The sequence below is a fragment of the Haliotis rufescens genome, unplaced genomic scaffold, assembly GCF_023055435.1.
Source record: "Haliotis rufescens isolate VD_foot unplaced genomic scaffold, xgHalRufe1.0.p SCAF_13, whole genome shotgun sequence".
Lineage (NCBI taxonomy): Eukaryota > Metazoa > Mollusca > Gastropoda > Lepetellida > Haliotidae > Haliotis > Haliotis rufescens.
In genome coordinates this window covers 25,432,081-25,452,478 of record NW_025963813.1, presented here as the reverse complement: position 1 = coordinate 25,452,478, position 20,398 = coordinate 25,432,081, and the positions used below count along the sequence as shown (strand labels likewise).

The 20,398-nt window shown below is 39.9% G+C and overlaps 1 protein-coding gene and 1 long non-coding RNA gene across 3 annotated transcripts; both read left to right on the top strand.

Annotated features, from left to right (window-relative positions):
* The first annotated feature begins 5,369 nt into the window (after nucleotides 1-5,369).
* LOC124128695 lies at nucleotides 5,370-7,234 on the top strand. Of its 2 annotated transcripts, XR_007220400.1 has the most exons (4): nucleotides 5,370-5,764; nucleotides 6,054-6,179; nucleotides 6,290-6,392; nucleotides 6,610-7,234. It is a non-coding gene; the product is annotated as an uncharacterized LOC124128695 (long non-coding RNA). The 2 variants fall into 2 exon arrangements; XR_007220399.1 differs by having other exon boundaries at nucleotides 5,370-6,179.
* Nucleotides 7,235-9,489: 2,255 nt separating this feature from the next.
* On the top strand, nucleotides 9,490-11,353 carry LOC124110786 (14-3-3-like protein 2). Its single transcript, XM_046470201.2, has one exon. It carries the CDS (start codon nucleotides 9,647-9,649, stop codon nucleotides 10,394-10,396), a length of 750 nt encoding a protein of 249 aa, XP_046326157.1. The 5' UTR covers nucleotides 9,490-9,646; the 3' UTR covers nucleotides 10,397-11,353.
* The last annotated feature ends 9,045 nt before the right edge of the window (nucleotides 11,354-20,398 follow it).

Here is a 20,398-nt window from a genome sequence, read left to right as displayed (position 1 = left end):
ATGACTCGACTGTTGAGACACCTGTGTGTTAGGAGACTAGCCCCTGTAGTCAAGGTGACGTATGAAGAAGCATGACTCGACTGTTGAGACACCTGTGTGTTAGGAGACTAGCCCCTTTAGTCAAGGTGACAACGTATAAAGCAGCATGACTCGACTGTTGAGACACCTGTGTGTTAGGAGACTAGCCCCTGTAGTCATTGTTACAACGTATAAAGCAGCATGACTCGACTGTTGAGACACCTGTGTGTTAGGAGACAAGCCCCGGTTGTCAAGGTGACAACGTATAAAGCAGCATGACTCGACTGTTGAGACACCTGTGTGTTAGGAGACAAGCCCCTGTAGTCAAAGTGACAACGTATAAAGCAGCATGACTCGACTGTTGAGACACCTGTGTGTTAGGAGACAAGCCCCGGTTGTCAAGGTGACAACGTATAAAGCAGCATGACTCGACTGTTGAGACACCTGTGTGTTAGGAGACAAGCCCCGGTTGTCAAGGTGACAACGTATAAAGCAGCATGACTCGACTGTTGAGACACCTGTGTGTTAGGAGGCTAGCCCCTTTAGTCAAGGTGACAACGTATAAAGCAGCATGACTCGACTGTTGAGACACCTGTGTGTTAGGAGACAAGCCCCGGTTGTCAAGGTGACAACGTATAAAGCAGCATGACTCGACTGTTGAGACACCTGTGTGTTAGGAGACAAGCCCCGGTTGTCAAGGTGACAACGTATAAAGCAGCATGACTCGACTGTTGAGACACCTGTGTGTTAGGAGGCTAGCCCCTTTAGTCAAGGTGACAACGTATAAAGCAGCATGACTCGACTGTTGAGACACCTGTGTGTTAGGAGACAAGCCCCGGTTGTCAAGGTGACAACGTATAAAGCAGCATGACTCGACTGTTGAGACACCTGTGTGTTAGGAGACAAGCCCCTGTAGTCAAAGTGACAACGTATAAAGCAGCATGACTCGACTGTTGAGACACCTGTGTGTTAGGAGACAAGCCCCGGTTGTCAAGGTGACAACGTATAAAGCAGCATGACTCGACTGTTGAGACACCTGTGTGTTAGGAGACAAGCCCCGGTTGTCAAGGTGACAACGTATAAAGCAGCATGACTCGACTGTTGAGACACCTGTGTGTTAGGAGGCTAGCCCCTTTAGTCAAGGTGACAACGTATAAAGCAGCATGACTCGACTGTTGAGACACCTGTGTGTTAGGAGACAAGCCCCGGTTGTCAAGGTGACAACGTATAAAGCAGCATGACTCGACTGTTGAGACACCTGTGTGTTAGGAGACAAGCCCCGGTTGTCAAGGTGACAACGTATAAAGCAGCATGACTCGACTGTTGAGACACCTGTGTAGGGGGATACTAGACCCGGTACTCAAGGTGACTCTCGTGGCTGAAGGAGGGAGATATAGGCGCAGGCCTATTCAATGGATACTGTGATGTAGTTTTCACCTGCTTGTATATTTGGGTCAGGTGACTCATCGACATATTATCTAAAACTGATTGTTAACAATCTGTACTTTGTAACAGGAAGATGGGGGGGGGGGGGGGGGGGGGTTAGCGATGTCGGTTGTATGTGAAACACTCATAAGCGCACTAATCAGCTGCATCGCACGTTTTCTTATATAATCAGCTATTTCTAATTAACGACATTGCTCCAGATTATATGACGAGACCCAGGCAGCACGTTATGACCATATCAGGTTGTCCGGGGTCAGCACGTGACACACAGCGTGTACAACGTTACAAGCACTTGTGTCGCTACACTCGTCGCCGAGTCATGCAGATGCAGTTATTCACATGTATTTAACGCCTCGTCGCACGAAGAAAGGAACGCACCTTCCTTCTTATAAATAAATTCTTTGAATGTGATAAGGGTTGGTGAGAGTGGGATTATTTCAAGACACCAATGAGCATCAGAATGTTGAGTGTTCTCAGCAACAACCAGTTGTGTGACATAAAAGAACATAACTTTATTTGCTCCCAGGCCGACATACTCGGCGCACGACAAATACAAATTGCATGATGGCGTAAGAGGGTTTGCATGAGGATTTAACATATTTCATGACAATATTACAGAATTTGCTGAGTTTTTCATGATTCCGAGTTTTGTACATTGAAAGAGAGATTGAAAAAATAATATATATTCGGTCTAGCTGAATCACATGTTGGTAGATATATCTTACGTTCTGAGTTTAAATACGGAATCAAATAATTGTAATGGTATTCAACTGCAATATCGGATAGATGACAAAAAGTACATTCGCGCTCTGGTATGGGTAATTTGTTCCAACTCCCGACTTCACGTCAAGTGCACCAGTGTTTGCTCTATAGCGTGACGTCCCCCGTATTAACGCGTCAAGTGCACCAGTGTTCGCTCTATAGCGTGACGTCCCCCGTATTAACACGTCAAGTGCACCAGTGTTCGCTCTATAGCGTGACGTCCCCCGTTTTAACACGTCAAGTGCACCATTGTTCGCTCTATAGCGTGACGTCCCCCGTATTAACACGTCAAGTGCACCAGTGTTCGCTCTATAGCGTGACGTCCCCCGTATTAACACGTCAAGTGCACCAGTGTTCACTCTATAGCGTGACGTCCCCCGTATTAACACGTCAAGTGCACCAGTGTTCGCTCTATAGCGTGACGTCCCCTGTATTAACACGTCAATTGCACCAATGTTTGCTCTATAGCGTGACGTCCCCCGTATTAACACGTCAAGTGCACCAGTGTTCGCTCTATAGCGTGACGTCCCCTGTATTAACACGGCAATTGCACCAATGTTTGCTCTATAGCGTGATGTCCCCGGTAATCCAACGGCAAGTGCACCAGTATTCGCTCTATAGCGTGAGGTCCCCCTGTATTAACACGACAAGCACACCGGTGTTCGCTCTATAGCGTGATGTTCCCTTTATTGACACGTCAAGTGCACTGTAAAATTCGTACCCTCCTCGAGAACCTGTCCTGGTTTTTTTTCAACTCTCTTTTGACTTTCTCCAACCAAAGACATGCATAGATGTAGATATAGCTCCCGATTGAAGTTAGAACACATATTCCTACACGATGCATGTGACGAAGCTGGGAACTAATAATTACATTGTATGTGTAAAGATGTATTAATGAATATTTAACAGTTGTACATGTGGGGTATTCTACTTCCACACATATGTAATGGCCAAAGTCTTTCGCTTGATCCCGAGTGTTCTTACCAGATTTAATAACATCTATTTTGTCACAACTAATTGCAGAAACCATATACTGGTATTTGGGTAAATTAGTACCTATAACAATAGGTACTGGACAAGTTTGTTTGTTGCCTCACGCCGCACCCAGCAATATTCCAGCTATATGACGAGTAAATAACCGAGTATGGACCAGACAATCCAGTGACTGACATCATGAGCATCGATCAACGCAATTAGGATACGATAACATGTATCAACTAAGTCAGCGAGCCTGACCACCCGATCCCGTCAGTCGCCTCTTACTTCAAGCATAGTCGCCTGTCTGGTCCGGACTCGATTATTTACCGCCGTCATATAGATGGAATATTGCTGAGTGCAGCGTCAAACAACATACAAACAAACGACAAGCATGGGTTCTGAAGACCTATTCTAACCTGGATCTTCACGGGTCTCCTGGACAAGTAGGAAGACTCCATCGGTGTATGGTCTGTGCTATAATTGTAAGTTGTTTCAGGGTGAACATATAGGACAGAATATGTACGGAATATATTTTTGATGTTCCCAGCCCACATCAGAAAACCCAGTTGTGCATTTTCAGAGACCATATACCGAAATATAGATTTATTTTCCAGGAGCTGGGACATTAATGATGGCTTCTTCATGCAAAGCCGCATACCCGCATGGACCAGAAGTCCCAACAGATTTGCTACATGGCTGATTATCAACCTCTGTCAATCGGTCATAATTTGTGTTTGTGGCGCTCGAGGGTAGCAGTCGCCATGGCCACCGACCTCTTGTATTGATTACGTTATGCAATACACAGATATCCCCTGCTAAGTAGTGTAAGCGACTTTCCGGACACCGCCACTGCGCATGCTCCGTGAGGTGTTGACGAGCGGTATTATGCTACACAGTCCAATGCTGGATAACGAGCTCCGCGTGTGCACGTGTCGGTCATTTAACCACTTTTCATGACATAACGAAATGGTTTGGGATTCCCACCCATGCCAGTATGTAATCCTACAATGCTTTCGGTATATCCCAAAATGTGCACGGTAATGAAAGCAATTATTAGGAATTAACATGATGCCATCTTATATATAGGCACAGTTATTTGTTGTCAAGTTCATGTCTGTTGGCATATGTTGCCTCCATGCATCATCCCACTTGTAAGAAGTACAAAACAAAAAAGATATTCCAAATCTGAAATTTCAGATACAAAAACGATCAAACAATTTCCTCTTTTTTAAAACTGAAAACACACGTATAACGACCGATTGTCTCATATACTTAATGCTCGTGTAGTTTATAACGATAACCACTAAAGTAACTGGCTTCATGCAGTTCATGTTATCTTTGGAACCTCTGATAATGATTAATCTCACAGGCTTGGACACCTTACATAGACTTATCTGATGCATTTATCAAGTTCGGGGGTGCAGGTGGCCGAGTGACCTCATTTCCGTAGTCAAACACTTCCGGAGTCAAAATGTCAGCCAGATTTACAATAATATGTTGATCGTTTGTTATTCCAGGGATATTTAGTACTTGATTACAATCTAAAATACAAACAAAATATTTTAAAAATCCACGAAGATAATCCCTAAGTGTGTTGCATTGTCTTTACTTGATGAAATAACACCATATGGTCCAGTTAACATAATCATTCCTTTTCTTTCTGTTACCATGATCAGATATCAGTATTAACAAGGAGATTTTACAAAGATATATATGGACTCCTTGGTATTAATGAGTCAGGTCTATAAATAGTGAGGTTGCTGTAATATATGGAGTTCATGACCCGTCACAACACGTACACTCTAAATCTATGTGTTCTAATATAGAACACTGGACGCGTCCATACGTTCTGCCACAGAATACGAATGTTCTAATTCGTGCAGCACGTGTGCTATTGCTGAACGCCTGTGATCTGATGTAGAACGCGTGTGTTCTCTCCTGGGAGAAGTCCATGCACATTAGCAGAGTTAATGTGCTGAATGCTGTTAGACAAATTTAAATTCGACCATCATATTTGTGTTTTCGGAATATTTATTTTTGAGAAGAAGAGAGGCTGGTAGATTGGTATGTCAAACAGAAAATGTGTATAAGAAGGGTTATATTTTGAGTTTGATGAATAATAAATAGTTTATAAACATGGCATACTTTGTGTTAATAACAACTCATATGTAGCCTGAATAAATACAACAAGAAACATTACTGAAATACAACTCATTGCTAATACATGGAAATAACTTGCTTGCATTGGGGACATTTACGTGTATCAGAACACTGGCATTCTGATGGCTAATTTTAGCTGGATCTTTAATGGGTGCTCTGGAACATATACGGTCTATTTGCTGAACGCCTGCGTTCTCTCCTAGAACGCGTGTGTTCTGCTGTGTTCTATAATGTTATATGCGAGAACACGTGTTCCATTAATAGAACATCGGTGTTCTGTTTTTCTAACAAGCATTCAAAGCTGTCCATGCTCTGTGATTCACATCCGTTATGTGAGAAACTGGCGTGACGTCGCATGTATTTGGCGCTACAATTTCCTATGATCTGAGGTGTGTCTGTGGTAAGTATCCATCTAGGAATACTTTTGTTTCATATTTAATACGTACCTAAAATAATGTAATATTTCGGCGATATATTCATATGCTGATCCCAACGAAGTATAACCGGCCCCTTACAAAACGCATAGCAGACGACATATTACTCGCCATTTTGACCGTCATTTCTGCCATTGTTCCACACGCTTTATTTATAAATTATGAGATGAAATTCCAATCCAAATTGCAAGTGTCACTATTTGAACGTTTCCGTTTATTTGAATGATGTTCAAATAAAATGAATATATATTTCAGGTTCTATATGAATCGCCTGAAAGTGCGAAGCGGGCTACATGCAACAAATCTCTGAACATCTAAATTTGGGATCCGAGGGCATGATCAGCAAGCATCGACAATGCATCGAAATCAGCAGAGAGTAGTGTAAGTATGTAATGAACAAAAAGAACTAAACCTTCACAGGACATGTTTTTGGCTATTTTATGTGAAATATTTTAGAGAATCAGTCTTGTTGTTTCTATTTCAGGTTTCAGGGTGCATTGCAGATAATCAGTACCATCCATGGAAACTATTGCACAGGGCACACGTCTACACAAAGGAGGAAAAGACACAAGGTTTTGCAGATCAAATAAGAAGGTACTTGTGTATATTTTGCTCTAACCTTTATCCAAGTAAGTGGTAACTTTGTTAGTCAAATGACATTTTTGGCAAAACATTTTGCAACCTATAAATAATGAAACAAATGTCACGGTAATCTTGGGTTTACTAACGAACATTTGTTAGAATGTCCTATGTAATATGTACGAGTTTGATAACTATATGACTATGATCAAATAAATGTTTTGTGTTGTAGGATGTTGGGGAGTCATATTTGACATGAAGTTTCCTGAAGCCTGCGATGGTCATGTCGCTGTTACGAACATCGTCCTTTGGGGATATTTACCCACAAGAAACATCTGCGAAGTACATGCGCTTCGTGAAAGACTTGAGTATGGAAGTATGCTTCAATTTGCTACACGACAGTTTGTAATGTTTCATGAAGAACTCTGACTCATAAGTGACTTGAATATCCATGATCATCCCAAACAAATATAATAAAGAATTCATGGTTGCAGTTCAGAATTTCGTCCGTGTGATTTTATGCCAGAGAATATGCATGGGTGTATGGTGTAAATTCTTACACCTTGAAAAACATCGGGTAAATTGTATTCGACACACACGATGAGTTGTCGTTTCAGTAATGTGGAAGTACGTGTCCGAGAACGTGTAGTGTTCTGAATCTCGGTCCAGAACACTTTACAGGCGTTCTAAAAGCGTTACATCGTCAGAACACGTTGAAGCGTTCTAAATATGTTTGTAGAACACTCCTGTTCTGGGTCGAGAACATCAACGTTCAGAATATTTTCAGAACACATGGACGCGTTCTAAAAGTGTTACATCCATGTGTTCTGTCTAGTGTTCAGAAGTGGAACACTTGGGTTTAGAGTGTACCGCGTGATTGAGGCAGAGGGTGTTAAAATGACAAGTTTAATCGTGCGAAATTATTTCAACAACATGTAACAAAGTTATGGAAGTTTGCTTTTATATACACCATCAATTGCCAGAATTATAATATCAAGATGTCAATATCAAATATAGTGACAGCTAGTCTATTCGTACATCTCGGGTTCCTGCAATTAGTGCAGTATCCGAGGTATAGTGCGTGTCGATGAATGACAATACATGTGTATATTAATACATCTTTTCGTATGAAGGAGAACAACATTGTCTTCTGGTCGAATGTGAAAGAGTCTTTATTGTTGATTGACTCAAGATTACTGATATGTTTTCGGTCGGTTCTTAACGTGATACTACAGGTCATCGTCTTGCCTTGTAAGTAGATCATGGAAAAGCGTCAAAGGGTTTTATCATTTTGTATCTCCCATGGTCGAAGGCTGGTGTGTTGATGCTTGTCTTGCATGCATTTGGGACTTAATGTAATAATTACATATACCAAGTTACATGTTCTATTCGAATATATGGGATAGGACGGAAAACGTTATCTCCTACGCCGTTGTTGTAATTACGAATCTACAAAACATATGCTTCCCTATAAGCTCCGAGTATAGAACTGTGCATACAAAATAGGAAGTTCTTTCTCTCAGCTTAATCAGTATATAAAGTGCGATTTTACATTGGATGCGATGAATATATAATATGCATATAATATGTTGGATGCATGTAAATAAACACACACACACACACACGCACGCACGCACGCACGCACGCACGCACACACGCACGCACACACACACACACACATTATGTACTCAATAACACAAGGTAAAGTTGGATAGCTTGACATCAATGCTGTATGTACAGTATGTTTCGGTATACGGATGGTTCAGTTTCGCTATACAAGCGTCTTGCTCGAGTTTCGGTATATGCAGGAATATACTCAGTTTCGGTATACGGACATCTCGCGAGTTCTAATCGTACCACTCAGAACATTAAATGTGTATTTCTACGTAATATAATGTTTCCTCGTTTACACATCGCGCCTATACAGTCCCTCACTGGGAGGAAACAGACACACGCAACTCCTACATACACGTCGGACAACTCTCTTGTGAGCTAGTACAATTTGCCAGTAATGTAAAAACGATCATCACAGACACATTTGAACTTGTTACCATGGAAACACAAAAGTATTGAAAACCAAGGTGTCTTCTTCATAGGCAAGTGTGTTCTCAACAACATACGTTACACCTGATATAAATCATGGCATGCATATAAAGTAATATTACATCGAAAACGTATTTGGTGACGATGATAATTGAGCCCATCTACATTTTATGGAGAATCTTCTTCACGTCCCTACCTCACTGTATATTCTTCCACGACACGTGTGACATTGCTGGGTAACACTATAACCGTAGCGCATTGTATTACACGCGCCAAGCATCCAATATAAATGACAGCTGTATGGCATTTGAAATGAGTTTTGTGTATTTTGTCATGCCTTGTGGGGTTTGAATATATATATATATATATATATATATATATATATATATATATATACCTATACCTATACCTATGCTGGTAATTTGCATGTCAATGGAGAGCTAGACTTCGTTTATATTTCATTGTGTATAGATATGATGCTAAGCTACAGCCGCGTGCGTTATTTAAGTGTACAGTTGTCACGGTGCGAGTGTCATATTGATTACACGAGGCTGTTCAATTGATACTGGTCAAATGTCAAATATAGATCGTAAAGTACATGCTTGTGCATGCACGACCTCGATTTTCATGAGGTGGTGAAATATTCAATATTTCGCACACATATGCGGCACTTACACCAGGAAATTAGTTGCCAGGTTACTACATTCGGTCAACAAAGAGTGCGTCATTCACAAGCGGGCTCAAAGCTGTAATGCTGCATTACCTTGCCATTGATTTTCTTCAGAAATTACTTTAGGGAACCTATCAAATGCACAAAACACTTTTATTATCAATATTGTCTGAATTGCGATTAACAACTTTAATATCCCCCCAACACATATATAAGTAAGGATATTATATCAATTCTATTATGTTTAGCACATAACAATAATATTTGTATTGATGATGACAGGTTGGTAACTGCCTATAAGAAAAGTCCACCACATCCTTCTTGAATCGGTCCCTAACATCGGATCTTATTTTCATGGGTAAATAAGAAAGCGCAACACCGCTTTTGCACACGAGCTAATGATTCATTTCGCAGAGGGATCACGAAGCAACAGCCAGACTCAGCATCCGCCATTTTGGAAAGTGCCGCTCAGGCCCTTCCTTTTTCAAATCGAATCTAGTTGTTGAAGAATCGCCGATCGCTTCACACTTTGACACTTCTGGTAGAGATTGCCAGAATGACTGACCAGGCGAAAGAGTTTGATGAGTTGGTGTACAAGGCCAGACTGGCTGAGCAAGCTGAAAGGTACGACGATATGGCCGAGGCGATGAGACTAGTGACAGAGCGTGATCAGAAACCGCTAACCGCCGATCAGCGAAATCTGCTGTCAGTGGCATTTAAGAATGTTGTCGGCGCTAGAAGATCGTCATGGAGGGTTGTTTGTATGATCGAAAACAAGCCAGAAACAGCGGATAGGAAGAAGGAAATTGCCAAGGAGTTTCGACAAAGTATAGAGAAAGAACTGAATAAGACATGTAACGTTGTTTTGGAATTATTGGATAAGCACCTCATCGAGAAAGCAGAGGACGAAGCAGCAAAAGTATTTTACCTGAAAATGAAAGGCGACTACTACAGGTATATTGCTGAGTTCTCCGAAGGCGACAGCAAGACGGAGGTCCAGCAGAAAGCTCAACATGCTTATGAAGAAGCATACAAAATCGCAAAGGAAAAAATGGATAAAACACATCCTAACCGTTTAGGCTTGGCACTGAACTTTTCTGTTTTCTTTTATGAAATTCTAAATTCACCAGACAAAGCATGTGCTTTGGCTAAGGAAGCCTTCGATGACGCCATAGGAGAGATAGATCAACTTAGCAGTGAGGAATATAAGGACAGTTCACTTATAATGCAACTCCTGCGTGACAACCTGACACTGTGGACGTCTGATGCTGCCTGTGAAGACGAACAGGGGCAGACACAGGAGTGAACAGTAAACACAAACTGTGCGAGAAACGGTTGAATGTGAAGTTGGAACAGTCTCAATAGTCACTCTTGTTCTCTCGTTTGTCCCACGGACTCCAAAGCTTGGACTAGTTGAATTTGCTGCTTGCACACTCTCCAAAATGACAGTATCATGTATGAATTACAATCGAGTTGTGCCAGGAAAGAGTTTTCGTATTTTGCTTGTTTCCTCTTGAGAAAGCTTGGACACCCATACTACTGAGTACTGACTCTTCATATCATGTTTTTTCTTGTCCAAAGTTATAATATGATATCTGTGAGGATAGTTTGTTGACATTTTAATAACACTGGACATTTTAGTGTCATACAGGTAGTGACGGTTTTGTCAGAATTTTTAAGTTCTATCCTTTAAATGCAGAAAGAAAAATAGGCTAACAATTTTTTAAGTGCTTGATAATATCTAGATAAGCAACATGTCTTAAATTGTTATGTAATCTTGATAAATATTAAAGCTCCATCATACATCCACCGAAATAACTTGTGTTTATGTTTTCCATAGAATTAATAAGGACTAGATAAATATAACATCTGCAAGCACTGGTTCCAGCTGTTCAATTGGAGTTACCTCCCTTGTCTAGTGCATGTGCTAGGTCACCACCACATTTGAATGATTAGGGTGATCCAGATATGGCTAAATGTCTATTTACTGAGAATGATTGAAGTATTTGTGATAAATCATGACTGTTTTTAGATTAGTTAGTGTAATTCTGCTGTTAATCTTGGCTGTGGCATAAATTTGTACAATTTTCCATTTACAAATTGACTTCATCTATGATATGTATTGGCATCTGAATTAAAGTGATTTTCATGTCCATTTCTAAGTTTTTGAGAATTTTAATCTTGAATTTGATGTAAATTGACACTTTTTATAAACCTTGTCACCTTCCACTCTCATGGCAACAAGGATTGTTATGAAACACAAGCTGTATTTTGTTGATTATTATTACCCTCTCCATGGAAATGCATGCAAAGTTGCAAACAATACTTATCTGGGACATCTATGCTCATATGGTAACTTGCCTTTGGCATTTAAATCAAATTTAACCTGTTCTGTATGTTGACCACTTTCAAGTAGCTTTGTAGCCTAATCATGCTAATTAGGAATTAACAACTTAACAATGGTAACATTACCAGTATTAGCCATAAACATTGGAGTATATCAGCTTGAACTTGTCTCTTTCTCATCATATCAGATAGATATTTGTGATGATATATGGATTATTTTGTATAAAATCCGAGTAAAGTGTTCTACCAAGAATACAACATTTCTGAAGGATTTTATCAAATGCCACAAAATTATACTACCGACAAAAATAAGGGAACTGATGAAATGATAATGAAGGTGTAATGACACTTTTTTATGCGTGTAGGTTCAATATCTTCTTTGAGAGGCATATAGAAGTTTGAGTACTAAGTAAGGATAATATTTATGGATGAACATCTTCTTTATTACAATTAGGAGCAACTTTTCAGTTTAGGTTCTTACACCGTTATCAAGCAAGTGATCACTTGGTTAATAACAGTGTTAGAACCTACACCGAAATGTCTCTCACTTGGTTGATAACGGTGTCGCTCCTAATTGTAATAAAGAAGTTGTTCATCCATAAATCTTATCCTTACTTCGATCAATGTCGACACCTTGATGGCATACTGTTGATGAATTTGTGCATGTTTTCCATGCTATTGCCCGTCAATCTGACTGACGAGCTACCCCAAGTCGGACCACATTAGTTGGTGTTGGGTCTGTCGCATACACTCTCCGGGTGAGTACATCCCACAGATGCTCTATTGGGGACTCGTCAGGGGACTTAGCTGGCTAGTCCAATGCCCATATGCCTTCTTGTCAGAGATGATCAATTGACCTGGGCATGATGTGGTGAGGCATTGCCATCTTGCAGTTCAAAATTTCTGCTGATAATTCTAGCAATTGGAACAACGACATGACACAAAATTTCGTCAAGATATAGCTGGACAGTTAAATGCCCACTCACAATAACCAAATCAGTTCGCCTGTCAAGTGTGATGCTGCTCCACACCATAACAGTACCGCCCCCATACAAATCGTGGTCAAGAATTGTTGCCCTTGCATACTGCACTTGCTGCGTCACCAACGTTTTGTACCATCTCAGAACTGGGCGGAAAATCTTGATTTGTCTGTAAATATTGGGTAATGACATTGATGCTCAGCCCTGGTGTTGCCTAGCCCACCCCAGTCTTTGTCGCCTATGGTAACCTACTGGGGTCACACCCTTCACAGGATGCTTTGCTTTCAGGCGGGCTTCAAAGAAACAGTTTTTGATGGTAGCTGTTGAAATTGGCTTTCCGGATTTGAATCGGTTGTGTAGTGCAATTAATGTAATGAGACAGTCTTGTCTAAGTCTCGACATTTTAGGCCTGCAACACCCAGGTCTCTTTGGCCTCACCTATTCGACGGTACTTGTCTGACAGTTGAGAAATTAAACTATTTGATTTGCCAAACATTTGGGCAACTTGGGATATTGATGTCCGCCCCTCTGTTGTACCCACCATTCGCCATTTGGTCTGGTCATTGAGATACTGGAGGCATTTCTAAGCATGTGCTTCGCTCATTTGTATTAGTAATTGTGAGTTCCCCCATAGGTACTTTGGCATGCTGTTCTTGCATGAATCAAAATTTCATTGTGATTAGATGTTGCGTTCACATGCGATGCCACAGTATTGTAAATTGTACACCTCAACGATAGCTACATTAAAATAATTACTTCCCTTATTTTGTGTCAGTAATATAATATTTGACTTGGGACATGCCAAGAAAGTGAATAAAATATGGTTTTGAACTTCAAATATTGGAAGTAAGACTAAGAGACATTGGTTTCCAGACTTGATTCCATCAACATACCATCTCTCAGATAGCAGTTGTGTATCAAACTGTTCTGTTAACTAGCTACTACCACCTCAAGAGAGCAAAAGGTTTGAGTGATGAAACAAGGCTCTACTGAAAGCTTGACTTTTGCAATTTGCCAAGTGGAGAGTGATAGCACTTTCACTCATTGGCCTAAATAATGGTATCACCTTATGCCCAAGCCCTGCCTGTATTCCATCGACCAATTTAGATCAAATTCTATGTTAGCAGATACACAATCTCCCCAGTCGGCTGAACAGTTGTAAACATGTAATGTATAGTGACATTGGTTGAACAATTTACAAAGTAAATATGTCTAGGGATATATATTCTTAGTTATTGTGCTAACAGTCAAACAAATTGCAATGCTGATAGATAAACAAAGAAAACTCTGGAATCATTAGACATGACCAGGGATTCTAATTTAAAATTAGAACTGTTATTATTAAGCTGCTGACTTAATTACAATTGACATTATGCTTGCAAATAAACAGTGCACACCATTATATTGAACTTTGATAATTGTGTTTTGTATTTCATTCATCTTTGGGAAAAATACCTGTGAGAACAAGAATGAACAGGGCTTTAACATCATTTTAGGTATATTTTGGTTCACTGACTGTTTTAAAGCATTTCTGATGAAGGTAAAGGATATGCTTGAATTACATACCAAAGCTGTTGGTCATTTTCATCTTTCAAAGGCCCCTATTGTCATGATTGTCACATTAATGTCCACATTTATATAGTACAAGGGGAACACTGCTCCCAGTCATACAATATCTCGACAGTACACTGAGAGTTTTGATAGATTTGGGCTTAGGATCAGTAACTAGGACCACAGACTGCACTACGCCAGGAAATGCGCTTCAAATAGAATATTGTTCATGAGAACTAAATGATGTAAATCTAAATTAAAATGCAAGCAGAATTAAAGTCAAAGAAAATTGATGTTCATGTCGGAAGACTTAAGGAAAATGTGTTATATTTGAAGTTCTGTAGTCTTCTTGTCTCTTTTGTTCCTTACATTTGCTCAGCTCAGTTGGTTTGATACAAGTATTATTTATACAAGGGCAGCCCTCTCTTGTCCAATAAGGCTCCGCTATTGCTTAATCATGTTAGCATTCTTCTATCCCGATCAAATTTAAAATCAAAGATTGATAGGTTTTGACCCAATATGGATCTTAATATTTTGTTTGTTGTTTGATGCTTCACCCAAGTCTGGGGCAGATAAACCAGTGGTTGACATTAAGGGAACACGCTGTCAGGGTACAATGACACATTATCAACCAAGTCACCAATCATGACCTGCTGCTCCACTTACCCGCTTTGTACAACATGCATATGGGCTGCTTTGGACTAATTTCACTTATACACTTCTACCACTTCTATATCGAGGGCATTAATGACAAAAACATCTTTTTCCTGTAAGGCAACATTTGAGCAATACTGAATGTATAAATGAATAGTTTGGTCATATAATCCTTGTTTGTGCACATAATGACAATGCAAGTAATTTCGACATTCATCCTATTCAAGATAGGAATCTTTCCAGTTAAGGGCAAGAATACAATATTTACAAATTCCTTGTTGCTAGCATACCAAGGTCTTTCAAAAAGAAATTTTAATGGGACATTCAACAATAGATACATGATGTTGGCCTGTAAATAATCGAGTCTGAACCAGACAATCCATTGATTGATATTGTGAGCATTGGAGCACATTGACACAAAGTCATTGAACCTGACCGCCTGATTGATATGTTGCCTGTTGCTTCTAGCAATGTTTGCTGTGGACCAGTTCTAACCTGGAGGGGCATGGGGCGTCAAAGGCACCACAATTCGCTGTGCAGAGTTGTGTCCCTTGGGCATGTCATAAACCAGTGATTGTGGTTTTGAATCTTGGTTAGCCCCGATTATGTTTCTAGGTTTGTCAGCACCATACCGAAGCTCTCGTGGGTTTCACCAAAATGGTAAATTTCTGAGACCTGCATCATTTCGGACTTTCCTCCCACATTAAGCTGACATGCCATTACATAACTGGAATACTGTTAAAAGCAGTGTTAAACCCAAATCTGTCACTCTTAACTGGAATTCCCATGAGAGCTTTCCAAAATAATGAATTGGTAACTTATACATCCGTGACTTGAGGTTAAACTTTCAATTTCTTTCCCCTTATCCAAATTAAGTGAGACATTGAAATGAGAATCTGTCCAATCATGTACTATGAAGAGAATAAAATGAAAACTGTGTGGGATGTTGTTTAAAGATGTGAAAAATATTCAGCAGTAATCAGAAATTATACACATTGAGTTTGTGCATAGGAGTTCACATCATGTTTCAAGTAAGATAACAGCTACCAAAGCAGATGGTGTCACCATGATCACAAATATTTCCATTAATTGAGCACATTGCATGTATGTGCATACATGCACACATTTTTAGCTCACCTGGTTGAAAGTCAAATGAACTTATGTCAAGGCGTATTGTCTCTCTGTCCTTCATTAACTCTTAGGTTTCTCTAAAACTACAAAGCCTATGAAACTGAAAGTTTGCTTGAGTGTACACGGTTATTGGCATGTTTCGATTTTTGTCAATCTGTTCTACTGTATTACTGTACTTTCAACATTTCCGAGACTGCAAGGCCTATGGCTCTGAAACTGGATGAACAATCCCAGCACTGATGTCTCTAAAAAGTGCTCACAGAATTCCAATCCATCTTTAACATGGCAGACAGCGACCATATTGACATTGTAATGTTTGCCGATCACTCAGCCATCTCTTCATGTGTCATTATGGAATTTGATAGGCAGCAACTATGGGGCATGCAGAATATCATACTGGTATACTCTTTTTGGCATATTTTGATATATGATCAAGCTATGACATCTCTCCAACTACTAGGCCTATGGAGACGAAACTTTGTGTGAATGATCCCAGGTATGACATCTCTAAAAATTGGAACATAAAATTCAAATCTGACTTAAAACATGGCTGCCATTATTGCACCCTAAATCAGTTGAGCTCCAGAGGAGACTTATGGCTGCTTTTGATTATGTTGGAATGTAAAGGTCCACAATAAGGATTGTCTCCTACACATTATAGTGATGATTGTATTCAGGGGGTTCCAGGGATTCTTTCAGGGTTGACTTCTGGCTGTGATAGACTTGAAGAGGGCTGCTAAATGCTGCCACCTAATGTTTCTCCCAACAAATGATCACTACAAGTTAAGGACTTATACAGCTTCCTTCCCTCTGATAATGTTTGGCTGTGGAGAGGGGCCTCGTTGCCTCATCTACAACTGGTGTGTGACATGTCTGGTTGCTTATGGGTAATGGGTAAGTGAATAGGAAATGCATGTACATGCATTGTTAAATTATTTATTTGTTCACAAATACAGTACAGTATTAGTGTTAGACATTTGCTGCAACAAACAGAGGGAGACGGCATATTTCTATACTTGATTCAGAGTATTAAGATGAACAATGCTACTGGACCACACATTGGAAAATGGGAATAATTAATAATGTAAACACATACTGATCATTTGACACTATGCCCCCCCCCCCCCATCACACCCCAAACACACGGAGCAGGCCCTTACTTGTTGCAGGGTAACATCAAGTACCATCTTTTAACATATTTTGGTATGCCGAACTTGGTAAAGTTCAAGTCACAACGCTTTTAAAACTAAATCCATGCAAGAATAATATGTCATATATATTCACTAAATTCTTAATATAAACATGGCAATCACGGTAGCCATATTGTAAACACATGTCCCTCGCGGTAGCCATCATGTAAATATATGCCAATCACAATCAAGATGAAAATAATAAGTGACAATGCCACATGCATGTATTTTTATTTATAATCCCATACTTTATCAACATTTTATATGGTTAGGGTTATATATACGCAAACCGCCTTACTGTGGTGCCAATTAAGAGCACACCCTTTCAACATAGCCATCTTGGCGGACGTATCCTTCGATTGTGTTTGACTGACGCCCCTGCTTTATCTCGTTTTGGCTTAAGATCCCACCACCTAAAGAATGTATTGTACCTGCCCCTTCACGAACTTCACTTTACGAATCACGACATCTTGACCATGCCTGGTCAGAATAGGCCCCCAGCGCATTATGCTTGTGTAAGCGTGAGTGAGTGAGCGAGGGAGTATGGGTTTACGCCGCTTTTGATCAATATTCAAACAATATCACGGCGGGGGACACCAGAAATGGGCTTCACACATTGTACCCATGTAGGGAATCGAACCCAGGTCTTTGCCGTGACGAGCGAACGCTTCAACCACTTGGGTACCCCACCGCCTCCTTGTAGGAAGCGACTTCATAATAATCGGGTTATTTCTAACCCTATGGGTAATAAAAACCGAATTCGAATCTTATTGTGACATAAGGTCGGAATGACGTAGCACTAGAAACAACGTCATAGGTGAAGATTGTTGATGTCATTCGACAATTGTTTTTTTAAAGACGGTGATCGTGATCAGTGCATTTTAGTAAAGGACAGCTCAACATGATGACGACATAATGGGTAAAAAAGAAAGTATTACACTTGCATGTGTGTCATACTGATTTAACGAACCTCGTGTAAGAATTCATGTATTACCCTCGCTCTCACTCGGGAAATATAACATTTCTGACACTTGTTTCGTAAAATCAGTTTGACGCACATGCTCGAACACTAATCTCTATGTATTAACTATTTGATAGGTATTGATATCAGAGCAGTTATTATATACAACATTGTACTTGAGGTCTTCTTTTGTTAAACCATAAATACATATTGATGATAAGTGTCATAATTTATAGAACGTATTATTATCATTATTATTATTATTATTATTATTATTATTAGTAGTAGTAGTAGTAGTAGTAGTAGTAGTAGCAGTACTGTACATTAAGAAACGACTTTGTTGCAAACGACATTGTGGGCAATATGATTATTTTGGTTTGGATAATTGAAGAAGGGACCGATGCCCTATGTCGAGGTCTATTATTGTTCTTGACTGGGGTGTTGAATTTGACCATTGTCTCCATTTAGTTTGTCGAATAGTTATCGAGACAAAACTAATGTTATTTGTAATTGAACATTTCAGGTTTCATTCACAAATACAACTGCACATCCTTTGAATCTTTTCCAAATTTATAAAAGAGCAAGCTTGAAATACTCATGTCCCCCGCCAATATGACATGTCCGGTTGTGTGCAAGCCTCTGTGATCTATGTTCACTGGACTTTTTTGTAAATGGCCTAATTGCAAACACTAAGAAAAGTTATTACTAGTGTTTCTTGACATCTGCAGTTTATGAAAGAATATGTGACTGTATTTGTGATGAGTTGTGTTATTACTTAAACAATAATCAGAGAAGTAAGGGAGTTCATACTTTACTTAGAGATCATTGAGAGTAGGGTTTATCATGAGGTGTACTGGGAAGTACAGCACCAAAGTCTGGTGATCTGAGTCTTAGACTGGAGTCTGGAATGCTACAGCACTGGCATGATCAGTAAACAAGAAGTCTAGTGTAGCTGCAAGACAGTGGCTTGGGGAGTGACTGAGTTGAGTCATTTCTGCACATTAAAAAAATCTTCAAATATTTGTTTTTTTACACAAATCACAGTTGAAATCCCCAGTAACTAGGACATGTTCACATTCAAGCTGCTCGGAGAGATCCTGAAGTTTCTGCATGAATAGAGTAAGTGAATGCGACAACCGACATATACACACAAGCAATGCAGAACTTTCCAACAAGAAAGGAAATGTATTCCGTACTGCGAGATGAGGTTACATCACATAGCTGACACTGTTCTTGAAACACATACACAGCTAAACCATGTGTAGTGTCTCCTGTATAGACTTGATATCCTTGGAGGTCTCTTTCACTGTAATCATTGATGTGTGTTTCGTTGAAACACAAAACATACACCACACAGACGAACTTATCATTCTTCACATCTTCAAAATGAGCGTTGAGTGATCGAACATTCAAGTGAGCCACCTTCAGTCCATCGCCATGACTGTTCTCTACAGAGTGTGTCCAGGTGAACAGTCTTTCATTCCGCAATTTCGTCAACAACTTCAATGGTTTTTCGTTTACTGCAGTTTTTTGTTCATCAAAATCTACAAGTTTTAGGCCTTTCCTTGATTAGGCCCTACTGAGCATTGTATACGCTTGACGAGGGCCCACTTGCAAAAGGCGATCTATTGTAAGCCTATGTTAAAGTATGTGAGTTACGATTATCTTAGCGCTAAGATCGCTTTGATCAAGTGGGCCCAGGTTGGGCTTTAAATTTCTTGTCAAGTGGTATACATCTCAATTAGGTAATTATGGTAACGGTTCTCAGACAACCCTGCATAGATGTTTTTGTAGAATGTGAAAACGGTTTCTGAGTTATGCTTCGGCAACGAATGCTACACGTATTTTTCTTGCCAAGGAAACATTCTGAAAAACTCCCAAACTGTCAAAAGGCACCAGTTCACCACTAGACCGTGTGCCAAAGTTGGGTGAAGTTATATTCTACGGTTTTCAAGATCTGCTCCAGAAACGAGCACTACCGCCACTTTCAGTCTAAGTCAAAGTCGTTGCCATGGAACCTCGAACACTATATATTTTTTAAAAACCCCAAACTATCAAAAAGCACCAGTTCACCACTAGACCTATCTATGTACCAAGTGTGTTAAGATATCTCTCATGTTTTTTTAGTTCTGCTCCGGACACGAAACGTGACGGTCGGACGGACAAACAACACCCATTCCTATCTCCACCTTCCACTTAGATAATAATGCAAGTCCGAACCTTTGAAACACAATATTTGTGTTTTGTATATATATATATATGAGATTGAAATAAGAATTCTTTGAAATTGATCACTACCTGATATATGTCTGTACATGGTGGATTCAATTCCCACTCTCCACACACACCTACTAGTTCATGCTTTATACTTCTTGATCGTAGATATTATAACACCTGCATACAAAAAATAAAAAAAATGTGGGTACGAACACTGTTCAAGCCGTTCATGTAAAATAACAAATGACATGTTATCCTTTGTCCAAGTTATGTTGGAG

Bases quoted from the DNA above. Each gene is read 5' to 3' on its own strand.
- LOC124110786 (XM_046470201.2), top strand. From the start codon at position 9,647: ATGACTGACCAGGCGAAAGAGTTTGATGAGTTGGTGTACAAGGCCAGA.